Source organism: Enoplosus armatus, chromosome 2 (genome assembly GCF_043641665.1).
Source record: "Enoplosus armatus isolate fEnoArm2 chromosome 2, fEnoArm2.hap1, whole genome shotgun sequence".
Lineage (NCBI taxonomy): Eukaryota > Metazoa > Chordata > Actinopteri > Centrarchiformes > Enoplosidae > Enoplosus > Enoplosus armatus.
The window spans coordinates 5,971,287-5,983,993 of record NC_092181.1 but is presented as its reverse complement, the minus strand read 5'-3'; the positions used below and the strand labels follow the sequence as shown (position 1 = coordinate 5,983,993).

Sequence of the window (12,707 nt, the reverse complement as noted above, 5' to 3'; positions counted from 1 at the left end):
GTCTTAGGAGGTTAAACAAAGATTATATAAAAAGTACATAATACGCCTTAATCTGTGTGTAGCGAAACCATCTTGTGTTGCACTCTTTGCTCTAACTTCAAAGGGTTTTAATGGTATTGTCTGTAAAATAGTTCAGTTGTCCAATCATTCAGAGCCGTCAGACTGCACATTCTCCATGAGATGGCTGCGTGTACGATCCCAGAGAGAACAACATGTACAGCTGGTAACACACACACACACACACTCAGACAAATATACCTCGACAACTATTAGATGGATTTCCATGAAATTTTGGACATTCATGGTTCCCAGGTGATGCATCCTAATAACAGTCTCACTCCAGCAGTTTGACATTTGTGGTTTTAAGTGAAATATGGACATTCATGTTCCCCCTGACGACAAACTGCAATATCTTTGATCATTCCCTGACCTTTCATCTTGCATCATTATCAAATCAACATTTCACTTTGTCAAATACTTTGGTTTGTTACCGGACACCACCAAATCGAATTCCCTTTCTACTTCACATTCCCCTCAGCCGCAGCTGTACATAGTGTTAATGAACCTATGTTAGCATGCTTAAAATAGTAAACACGATAAATGCTATACCTTTATATATATATTATTACACTAGCATGCTGACATTAGCATTTAGCTCAGACGTAGCTCAACGTGAAGCAAATTTTAGCCTCGTGTTACCTACAAACTGCGTCTGGATGACTGCAGCTTCCAGCGCTACTTGAGGCTGACCAGGGCCCAGTTTGATGACCTGTTAGCTAGGATCAGTGCCATTATTCATCGGATGGACACCAACTACAGGCGTTCCGTCTCCGGCTGTGAAGCGCCTGTCCATCTGTCTCAGTTCCATAATTGGTCTGTCAAAATCAATAAATATCTAGCAAGCCACACGTATAAATACACACAAAGCAAGTTGAGGATCCCTGATTGAGTGGATTTAAACTGACATTAGTACCAAGCTCAGACTCTAGTGTCTTTTCTGTTTTTCTGCCAAGGAGTTGCTTTTTCACTGCAAGCTCCTGGAGAGTAACAGCTCCAAGAAGTCTTGTAGTATTTTGTTTCTATTTTGAGAATTGAATTTTGTTGTGGCAGTCCAAATATAAACTGTAGTCCACCGGAGAAGTCCGTGTGCATTATTCAAGAGGCGTTAATTTCATCACTTTGAAGGCACGCAGTCCATTGCACAAGGTGTCTTGCTCTCAGTGAACAGCAATTATGCTTCATTGTTTTAGCTCTGTTCTCCACTACATTGGAATTTAAATGAAATAGTGAATATGAGGTTATGGTGCTGACTTTCAACTTAAAAGAATAGTCAGATATTTTGATACCACTCTCGGGTCTGTGTGACATAAAGACTGGAAATAAGGGGAATCAGCTAGTCTGGCTCTGTGTGAAGGGTTTTTTACAGAATAAACAAACGAGATATAACGTTAACATGTTAGTGAGCTTTAGGGGTGCTGGTGGGCGGGTTTTGTTGCCTTTGGACGGAGCCAGACTACGGTTTCCGATTTTTAAGACAATCGTCCAGATCATTACTGTGCACTCTTTACTCCAGACTACTATTAACTAACTCAGAGTTTTAATGAACGGTGATTAGAGAAGCCACGGAGGGTGTTTCACAGCACATTTCCCCCACCGTCTTCATTCGTTTCATTTCACATCCAAAGCACTGGAGTGCAAGAAAACACAGGAACATACAGTATGTCACTTGCAAACCACTATAATCATCATTGTATTATCACTATGGATCTCCTGTTCAACATTTCCCAGATCAAGACAATTTCCAAGTAGCCCCTCAAGCTGGAACTCCAGTTTGACAAATGATGCTCTTTCAATGTGCAAGATAAAATGCTTCAGGTGGATCTGAGCCAAACCCAGTCACACAGTTTCAATGAAAACTGCCACGCACTAGAAACATGTGAGTGAGATTACGTGTTTTTGTTGACCAGTACGTACTCTTGTGGCTCAACCAGCCAAAAATGTGATTTGCATGTGATTAAAGCCAACATGCAGGGTTACAAAAGAGCCATTCAACAATTATGATTAAGGGAATGAGGCACATCATCTGCATTTGTTTTATTGAGTCAAAACAGTAAACTTTATGTTGAGCAGTCAAAGCCAAACAGATACATCTTGGCTGGGAGGCTGTGGACTACTTTTCCTGCAGTACTGTCAGCTTAGCAGTTAGCATTTGGACTGTCATCTAACACGTTTGCCAGAGTCACATGTGACACAACAGAGCTTTACAAGGCTGTGACAAAGCAGAGGATCTGGTCATTTTTTCCTAAATGGGTCTATTAAACCACACAGTTAGAAAGCTAACGGTATGGACGTTTGGGTTTTTAGCCAACTGCTAAACTGAGAGAAGATGAGGCGCGAAAGATTCTGTTAGCTTGTTGCTTTAAAGTCTGAATGAGGACTTGACAGGGGACGTGGCCTGAGGCATTGTTTCAATGGGACCTCAAACCCCTTTTTGTGGTTATTGAAACATCAGGGCTCTGGCAGTGTGAGCAGTTAAGTCCTATAGCTTAGCTATAGGTTTAATGGTTCAGTTAAACTGGTACGTTTAGAGATTTAAGGTGATTGCCCTGTTAAAACAAGCTCAGGTCCAGCTGAACTGCTGCTAAACTGTATGCTGGAGCAGATCTAAGGTCACTTGATGATACACAGGTGAGACAAGTAAGACCACACAATGATGATCTGTGTAGTCCTGTGTAGTTATCTCATTCAGTAAATGATAAAACACAAAATTGGCTTTAGTTTTGCAACGTGGTTATTTTGTATATTTTGCCAATGTAACTGTTTACAGCTTCAAGTAACTGAATTAGAGACATGTTGTTCAGCTGAGCTGCCCACTACTGACGAAGACAGAATCATGCAACAGTAGATTGTTTCTGTGGTGTTCTGGCTCATTTATGATTCCTGCGAAGACCAGTTCCCAAACTGGACGGGTCGGTCCATTCAGATGTAGTAGATGTAGTAGTGACCTCTAGTGGTAGATTTCTATCAAGTATTTACAGTTAAGAATAAAGCACAGCAGCGCATTAAACTGCAGCCATTTTGTATTAAGAGACAGACGACATATTTGTGTTAAACAGCGACAGTCCCATTGTGTTCGAACCACCAGGAACCTTGTGTAAAGCCATGTATCACCCCCACTGTCACAAAGACCAGCACTTTGACTGCTGGCCATCAACACCCCAAACAGAACTATTAATACAGACTGCTTAAGTGCAAATGCTCTCATATGACCAAGTTTCGATTTATCACTTCTGGTCCAACAGACATTAGACGACATTTGAGCTTGGGGCCAAAACTACCCACTATGTTGAGTGGCTTCGACATGCAGCCGCCTACATGACTTTGTCAAGTACTGGAAAGTTTACTGACGCTGTGTGATAGGCTGAGCTTGTCGGCCTTATTCCACTTGTCTAACATTGTTCCCTGTAAAATTCGAATGGTCCAGTCTTGAACTGAGGATTGTTTCGGCTTTCTTCAGCAATGAATAATGTTCTAAAGTGAGGGCTTTGATGGATTGGTGGGATGTTTATATTTTGGTGCAAAGCCTCAGACTTAATGAAAAGAGAGAGAGAGAGTTCATGAAAACCCTGGGTGGCAAACATTTTTCACGTCAAATAAAATATATAAAATGTAATCTCTTGCTAAAACACAAACACTTAAAGCTGCCGAGGACCACGCTCAACTCTATTTATAACAGATGGATGCAATCAACACACTCTAATTAGGAGGCAGGAGCTCGTGTTTCAAAGCAAAGGATACTGTTGCTTTTAATTATAGCCGCTCCCCAGCTAATTGGTATATGGCTGCATTCAGTTTCCCTGAAAAACAAAAGTCACCCCACATTCAAGTATTCTTTCCTGGTGCAGGCCAGGGTTAGGGTTTGAATAGAGCAAAATCATAAAAAATAATGGATAGAAAAAAAGACAGACAGCGTCCTCTTTATGGACCAGACAGCTACGAGACAATGTTCTGACAGTCTACTCTTCCCTCCTCCGGTTGTTTCCTGGTTTTACTCCATTCTCCTCTCTCGTCCCCTCATCTGATTTCTTTCATTTCTTTGGTGCCCTGTCCCAGAGATGCTGCTGTGTCCCTGTTAACCTGTCTCCAGCAGCTGGTCTGAAATGTCACCCGCCCTGGTCATTTGAGATCTGGCATCCAAGTCTTCAAGCTGGAGTCAGGACTTCTTCCCGGAGAGGAGACAAACCCACCGATGCCATCTCCTGTGGAAACCAGCCCTTCCTTCTGTCTTGAAGTGTTGTGGTGTGTGTGTTCATGTGATGGGTTGTATCACTGCCCTGTGTTTTTGTTGATTTACTAAAAATCACATATTCCCTACATTACTATTGAATGCTTTCCAAAGCAAGCTGTGAAGTGTTCAAATGTTTTTGGTTTTCAGTCCAGCGCCGTTACCATCATGTCTGCACTTATTGGTGCCAAAGTATGTAAATGAATGGAAACCAGTGGCTGCACACAAGGAGGGAAACACACGTTTAGGAATAAAAAAACACTATTGTTGGCTGTAATGCATCACAGCGCAGGTCAGAGGTCCCTCAGGATAACTGATCATTACTGCGTGCTCGGGCAGATGCACCATCCCACTCCCACTTTTTAAAATCTCAATCAGTGCCTTTAAAAGTAAAAAGAAATAGCCTCTCCTTACACAGAGGAACTATACATAGATAAACATCATATGTCATGTCCCTGTTTCTCTGACAGCTTTTACTGTTTCCTGTAGCAGCAGGTCAGAGTACAAGCCTACCCAGCAATTGGGGAACAGACTGAGAGAGACAGACTGAACATTTTGTACCGTATTTGGAGGCGCAGCATTTACTGGAAGTCACTGCGTGTGTAATCCAAATAATAACAGCATTTCATATTTTCATATATATATATATATATATATATATATATATATCAATAGTGATGCTGACTGCCTGCTCCTGCAACATGTGTCTTTTCCTGTGGGATCAACCCAATCACCAGACAAGAATGTCAGTGTTAATAGATTCTGCAAAATGCTGGATTACATTCAGTGCCACTGTTTGCCAACTATGGTATGGTTACATTTGGGAAAGCTTGTGGTTACAGTCCATCCCCGTCCACTGCGAAACTGCACACTAAAAAACCTACATTAGATGCAGAAGTGCACTGTCGAGGCTCTTAAATTATGCACTGTAGTGGCTGTTGTGGCGGTAATAGCGACACCGATTATGCACGGAGTGGTCCAATAATGAGTTTGATCTCACACAGTGTCCCCGTGTGTCATTCAATACACTCAGTAGGCGACCGTGGCTTTGTGTGTCGGACTGTCGATGGCAGCGTTGAGGGTTGGTGTGCAGTCACAGTCTCTGCTTTGTCCAGTACTTTTCCACTGACTACCAGGCTGCATGTGTGTGTGTGTGTGTGTGTGTGTGTGTGTGTGTGTGTGTGCGTAAGTGCCTTGTGTGCCTGTGTAAAGAAAATACAGCTGCACTCGCTGCACCTTATCAGCCAACCAGAAAGGGGGAAAAACAACAACAATCATTTTATGAAGTCCTAAACTCCAGCACAGATTAGGCAGTATTACATATCAGTTAGTCATGTGCATCTGCTAAGCCTTGCCAACACTGGCACCTCAAAGTGTGCTTGATATGGCTCCCACAAAATCTGAAGCAAAAGGCAGGGGTGTGGCTGAGCGAGGGTATGTGGCTCCCTCAGGCCGTGTAGCGAGGCATCATGAGTGCAACTCTGAACATGTGCACGAGCCAGAGCTGTGATTCATCCCAAATAAACACATGCACAAATGGTGACACACTGACGATATGCCAGCCTAGTAGGAGTCACACAGTAGCTTGCTGCTTCCTTCTCTTGGTTTAAAGCGACATATGCATGCACACACACACACACACACACACACACACACACACACACACACACACTTCATTTGAGTGGTGCATGGATTTGGATCAGTAATGGGGTTTAGTATCAGATTCCCGAGAACTTCACTTCGCCTGGTCTACAAGGGAGACGTAGATACGATTTTCTCTGCAGGTTTTACTGTTTGTATTCCTGTTATTGTGCATCGCTCCACCTGTGAGCAAACAGGAGTTTTACGTTCTTTACACCAATAAACCATTCCACGCTATAGAAAACTGCAATGCCACTCCTCCTGTACACACAGCGACACACACACCCTGGTAGAGCTGAGATGTTTGTCGATGATATGCTGGTCTAATAAGAATCAGTCGAGCCAGGTCAAGAAAAGTCCCCATAACGTAAATCATTACATTTTAGTGTGAAGACTTGGTTTAAGGTTAGGTTAGGTTTAAGTTAAGGTTAGGGTTAGGCAGGTAGTTGTTAGGTTAGGGGGTTAGTCTCAGGGAAATTAATGGAAGTCAATGTATTGTCCTCTGAACTGATGGAAACACGACTGGGCGCACAACACACGTGTTTCTAGTCTGTGTGTGTGTGTGTGTGTGTGTGTGTGTGTGTGTGTGTGTGTGTGTGTGTGTGTGTGTGTGTGTGTGTGTGTGTGTGTTTTCACAACAAAGGTTAAGTGCTGGCTAAAAGCAAACCAGAGCTGTACCCATTTTTAGCTAATTGTACTCTTGGTGTATGTGTATTGGTGTATTGGTGTATTGTGGTATGTGTATTTTATTCAATATCCGTAAGGTTGTGATGTCACAACTATACAGTTTCAGATAAAAGATGAACTGAGGGGCTGCATAAAGGGCAGGTATAAGATAAATGAGGACTTTGTCTTTGTGAGGACTTTGTGTTCAAATTGTTGAACACTTTTTTTCCTGTTCATATCCTATTGTGTCTTCTCATTACAGTCATTTACTATATTCTTTGTTCTTGAAAACGAGATGATGCATCTCAAGAGTAAGGTCCTATAAACAAAAAAACAGCTTTACTTTACCTTGAAGTAAAACAATACTATTTGCATTACAAACATGAAGATTTAGCTGTTCCAGCTATCGACATGGCCGGTTAGCTCAGTTGGTTAGAGCGTGGTGCTAATAACGCCAAGGTCGCGGGTTCGATCCCCGTACGGGCCAACTCTTTATCTTATTCTGATACACTACTTCTACACTATTAGCAAATGTAAGATGATAACCACTGATTTACAGCCATTTCATTTAATTCCATAACTTTTTCATCATAGATATGCTAGCTAACGTGATTAATGATAGCGGGAACAACAACTGTGCGTGAAATTGCGTGATATCTTTCTCCTTGTAGAACTCTTATGTACAGTCTACATGTAACAGTAGTAACACGTGCATAAATATGTAGACAAACAACCATACTACGACACAATATTTTAACTTGGGTAACTATATATAGCAAAATACCAAGCCACAGACGGCAAGAGGAGGTTCCATGGTGTAATGGTTAGCACTCTGGACTCTGAATCCAGCGATCCGAGTTCAAATCTCGGTGGAACCTGCTTTTCTGTTTTCGTCACTCCTCGCCACATAATGTCACGTCTTTAACTGCATGTTTATGCGTTTTACACAATGACAGGGAGTTAAATACTGAATTAAATCTTTATTTCTGAGCTTCTCAGAGTAATGTTTGCCATTCCTGCCACTACTTGTTCTTCCTGGTACCTTTAACACTGCATACAGAGAAAAAACTATTTCTGCATAGTATTTTTAGTTAAACGTGTAATTGCTTTGATTCGAAGCAGAAAACTTCCAAAAAGTTAAGATTTATATATTTTCCTTCTTATTTTGATTCACAATCAGCACCACTGATCACATTTTTCCTAACCAAATATACCACTTTGCAAACGCAACTGAGTGTAAAACATCTGCCAAACACCAAAGACTCGTTGAGAATATAAAATTTTAATCATACTTATCAAACACATCCTTTCATTGTTAATAAAAATGATGTAACAAATCATTTTCTAGACATCTGTAAGCGCAGTCTGTTTCGAAATAAATCCAAATGGCTACAGACAAGAAGTGACCTTCATGTTCTGAGTAAGAATCCAACACTGGGAAGTGTTTCTGTACTGTAAACTATTTGATGTTTAATTCTCAGCTATAGCAGGTAGGAATCATTTTAGCCAGGACAGGAGTCTTTATTACAAAGAGGTGCTGCAGTCTCTGGCACCGCTGTAGATATGCAGATCTCTGACTGCTGTGAGCTCTAGTGGAGCCTTCTTGCTTTATTTCTGTCTTTTCTTTGATGTTGCTGCCCTCTTCTGGTTGGAACTTGATCCTGTATTTCTGAGAGCAAAAAAAAAGAAAAGAAAGATGTTAATTAAAAAAACTACCCGATGATCTTTGTGTAAAGTGTGCATATCTCCTCAGATCTGATATATACAGCATATAGACAAGACAACTGGTGCACCTACTTAAGAGCTTTGTCTGGTGTCTCCGGATGAAGTATGACCACTTCCTCCTCTTCGCTGTCAGATATCTCAACCACATCTCCTGTAAGTCAAAACAAACTCCCCGTTTTAAGTTATTTAAAAGAGAACATACTGACAGAATGATCATTTATAATCTAAATTTAAACTTAAATTTAAATATGTTTGGGCCTGTCACTGTGCTGGTATGACATCTGATTCCTGTCTATTGTGTCATTTTATTTTGCTTTTGTTTTTAAAACAACTTTAATGTGTTGATGCTCTTTTCCTGTCTGTCTCTTTAGAAGCAGAAATTAGACTGAAAAAAAAACAGTAAATAACCTCTTCTGCTCTCCTCCTTTTCATGCTCTTCCATCTTTGTTACTTTTTCCTCCTCGTCACCACTGTTGTCATTTTCCTCCTCTTCCTCTTCATCATCCTCCTCCAGCCCCCAGGAGTTCTGCAGCCCCTGCCCTACCTGGCCCACACCTGGTACGGGCACCACCGGGGAAGGCACCCTGGTATGAACGTTAAGGAGCCACAGTGGATAGAATACATTCCACACGTTCTCTCGGCAGATGCTGTTGTCACTGAGGTCACTAAAAGGATACGTCTGAGGCGGGGCCTCAGCTTTCTGGACGATGTCATTGGCTCTATCTGACACATCTGTCATCTCCACAGGAGTCTCGTCCATTTTCAGGGCTGTGATTCGCTCCTGAGGCAGAGACTCTGCAAAGCCACACCTACCACCCGCCTTCCTGGGAAACATAAAAGTACAGAGTTCTTATATATTCTCTAATGTCCACTTCCACAGTGCACTACTGCAGCATGGTGAAGTGCTCACCTTGCTTTCTTGTCATTCTCCAGGGCTTTGCTGATGAGTTCTGTGATTTCAGACACTTTGACGCTGGCTATTTTACTGCATCTCATAACCTTCAACACCCCACACACAAAAAAAATAAGTTGGTGATAAACTCTTCATATTTTTCTCATGTGACTTCACTCATTTGTTCTTACAGGATAACTACACAGATGATTATATTCATATTCATTCATTCATTGATTGGGATTCATTGTGAAGCTTGACAGTGCAGTAAGAGAGATTAATATAAGATAACAGATCTTAATGGCTGCAAAACTAAGACAACAGCGCAGTATTATCTGGCCTCCATTAACCTGCTCTTTAAGCAGCATGATGCCTCCGCTGGACTGGATGGAGCAGATTTCTCTGTGTTTGTTCATAGCGATCATCAGCAGGCCGTCCATCACCCGCTCCTCCCGTTCACAGGGGTCCACCAGCAGATAGGTTCTACAGAGCAAACAGGAAGTGCAGAAGAAGAAAGCTCGGTGTGAGGAGGGATAATGCTCATCCAATCACTTCAGTTGGTCTACTAGATACTTTTTTTGTTTTTATGGTCTTTACTCATGTGTTTTAAATAAAAACTCAGTTGCCAGTTCATTAGGTACGCATAGCTACAACTAATGCAGTTTAATACAACAGTCCTGCAATCAATCAATAATATACATTATAGTACAGCCTGTTTTAGAGAGGTGTCGATGCAGAGAGGATGCAGTTTGTGGTGCTGTTGAATTGTATTGCAATAAACTGACAGGCCGGTGTTTCTATTGTTTTGTCCACCACATTTACGTCAATGATGGTAGGCTGAATAACAGAAACACCTCTCTGTACAATGCAACACAGTTCAACAGCACCACATCCCCCAAAGTGACCATACAGTTGAATCAACAGGGCACCCTTCAAATCAAAAGTCTTAGCATTTTGGACAGAAAATATTCAAATGTGCCTCACCCTTGTTGGAAGAAGGAGAAGCTGACACTGATGGGCATGTGGTAGATGCTCAGAGGAATAGGGTCCCTCTCCTCTGGACTGTACTAAGGGAGCACAGGAATAAACACAAAAGTCACAAAGTATAAAGTAAATTAAAACCATTCTGACATGAGTTACAATGTAAAATCGGTGGTGCAACATAACTGCAAATGTTGTAAATGTGTTGGCACTGAAATGAAATAGCATTAATGATTAACCTGTGGTCCAGATAACCAGATAACTGAGCAGTTTGGAGCGTAGGGTGTCCCCCAGCTGATTCAGTGAAGCAGAGACAACACCTGCTGTGTTTGTTGCCGACTCACCACCGTGACTTCCTCTCCCTGGATGCCGACATCAGGGCGCCTGAAGTGGCACAGAGCGGTGATAGCAGCAATGCTGGCAGCATCCATCAGGTTCCCATCATGATTCAACATGTGAACGTCCACTCTGATCTGCCACACCTGAACACAGAGACACACACACACATCATCATCACCACCACACTGGATAATGTTATTTTCTGTGTGTGTGTGTGTGTGTGTGTTTTACCTTTTCTCCAGACACCACACACAGGGACTCGGTATCAATGCACTTGGAATTTCTCAAGCATCTCTCCAGCTGTCTGTTGAGCTTCACTGACAACTCAGACTGCCTGGAGAGAAAGAAAGCCCCACAGATGATTTACACTCTCTGCACAAACAGGTTGACTAAATGAACCATGTTTCAGACACAGTCCTGGTCCAATATGTCCCTTAAAATACTTTTATGACGTGATTAGAAACCAGTGAACAAGAGAGAATGAGTAACATATAATCGGTCTGATGTATTAGTAGAGAACAACACAGAAACATCATCTATTTAGTTTTTTTTCCCCTCACCTGCCCTGTTCAAATGCTGGCGAGGCCATGGGTGACAGCTCTATGTTGAAGAACATGATTCCCTCGTTTGGTCGATTCTCTTTGGGAGCCACCAGCTCACACGACACCTGGGCCATGACCCTGTCGAGCGTGGCACGTTGACGTTCAGTCATCACAAAAGATAAACTTCCTCAACCCCAAGGACCCTTTGACATCTCTTCAGGACCTGTACTCCTCCAGGACCCTGAGGAGAGCAGGGAAGATCGCTGCCGACCCCTCCCACCCCGGACACCATCTGTTCGACCCCCTCCCCTCTGGCAGGAGGCTGCGGTCCATCAGGACCAAAACCTCCCGCCACAAAAACAGTTTCTTCCCCTCTGCAGTCAACCTGACAAACTCTCACTGACACCCCCCCGAACACTACCACAAGCTATACGTTATATTAACGTACATCACCCCTGTCCCCACTGCGTTACATTAACGCACTCACCCCCTACTGGACACTTTATCTGGACACTTTACTTTACTTTATTCTGGTCACTGCACTGTTTGTTATTTATCTTATCTTATTTTTATTTTTATTCTTATTGTTATTTTAGCTTTTATATTCTACTTATTTGTTATCAAAACAATAGCACCTTCAGACCACAGCAAATTCCTTGTAATGTATGTTACTTGGCAATAAACAGTTTCTGATTCTGATTCTGATTCTGACAGGTTCCTCTCTACAAACTCATGTTGTGAAGGCAAGCATTGTTCATCCCATAGAGCTTGTGTTAGAAAATCCCGAGATTTGTCATCTTAAATTCTAGGGTAAATGTTTCTAAAATGATGCACGCAAGACATCTTGAATTTCCTATATGATAGAATGGTGCAGGCACAAAGAAACTTAATATTAACCGAAAAAAGGTCATATACAATACAATTAAGCAAAATGTAGTGGAAGATTTGTGAGGAAGGTTCAACATTAATGGGGTTACCAGGTAGAAAAAGCAAAGACGTTACACATATGGGGCCATGGATTCACCTGGTTTTCCCCAGATCCACAAAGCAGCATCCATAGTCCGTCCCAAATGTGATCTTCATCTTTCTGTAGTCGTAGGTCTGCCGTCCGTCCAGGCGCTGCAGGGAGAGGACAGGTAAAACTACCGCAGTCCCACGAAATCCACCACTTTTCAGGGACTACTATGGGATGTAGTGGGCATGGACAACAACCCCCCCAAAGTCTCTAAACACAGCAACGGAAAGACACTGACACTCTCCATTTACAATTACTGAAGACTGACTTGAAATGTAGTGTTTGTCCACCCTCCGGTTATTGGATGAATTACAGAGAGATTGAGATCAAGATTCTTTATTCTGGATCACATAGAGTTAGTTAGTCGTAACTGTCCACGTGCTAACACTGTTGTTTTCCTTTTGTGGAGCAGCAATCTCTGCACCAGTTGTACAAGTCAGTCCATGAAGTGGACACAACGTTCAGAAACCAGCTCACCTTTTTCTCTTCGATGGCTTTGAGCAAGAAATCCCGCTCACAGTTGGACAGCGGCGTGTCCTTCATTCTGCGGGGTTTGGAGTGGCTGCAGTTAGATTTAAATAGTTTAGTTCACAACTGTACTGCTTCTGCTCCCATAGGCAT

The 12,707-nt window shown here is 42.3% G+C and overlaps 1 protein-coding gene and 2 non-coding genes across 3 annotated transcripts; 2 read left to right on the top strand and 1 right to left on the bottom strand.

Annotated features, from left to right (window-relative positions):
• Positions 1 to 7,005: 7,005 nt before the first annotated feature.
• Positions 7,006 to 7,079, top strand: trnai-aau (transfer RNA isoleucine (anticodon AAU)). Its single transcript has one exon. It is a non-coding gene; the product is annotated as a tRNA-Ile (tRNA).
• A 319-nt stretch (positions 7,080 to 7,398) lies between these two features.
• Positions 7,399 to 7,470, top strand: trnaq-cug (transfer RNA glutamine (anticodon CUG)). The gene has a single exon. It is a non-coding gene; the product is annotated as a tRNA-Gln (tRNA).
• Positions 7,471 to 7,858: 388 nt separating this feature from the next.
• exosc9 (exosome component 9) lies at positions 7,859 to 12,704 on the bottom strand. The gene is made up of 12 exons (XM_070921284.1): positions 12,564 to 12,704; positions 12,096 to 12,190; positions 11,090 to 11,209; positions 10,761 to 10,863; positions 10,535 to 10,672; positions 10,194 to 10,276; positions 9,560 to 9,692; positions 9,228 to 9,316; positions 8,995 to 9,141; positions 8,726 to 8,901; positions 8,390 to 8,468; positions 7,859 to 8,261 (listed from the first exon to the last, which is right to left on the bottom strand). Exons 1-12 carry the CDS (start codon positions 12,627 to 12,629, stop codon positions 8,201 to 8,203), a joined length of 1,290 nt encoding a protein of 429 aa, XP_070777385.1. The 5' UTR covers positions 12,630 to 12,704; the 3' UTR covers positions 7,859 to 8,200.
• Positions 12,705 to 12,707: the final 3 nt, after the last annotated feature.

Excerpts from the sequence above, each read along its gene's own strand:
- exosc9 (XM_070921284.1), bottom strand. The coding sequence starts at position 12,629 with ATGAAGGACACGCCGCTGTCCAACTGTGAGCGGGATTTCTTGCTCAAA. Across the intron at positions 9,317-9,559 it reads TCATGCTGCTTAAAGAGCAG|GTTATGAGATGCAGTAAAAT; the intron begins GTTAATGGAGGC and ends GGGGTGTTGAAG. Across the intron at positions 8,262-8,389 it reads ACACCAGACAAAGCTCTTAA|AAATACAGGATCAAGTTCCA; the intron begins GTAGGTGCACCA and ends TTTTGCTCTCAG.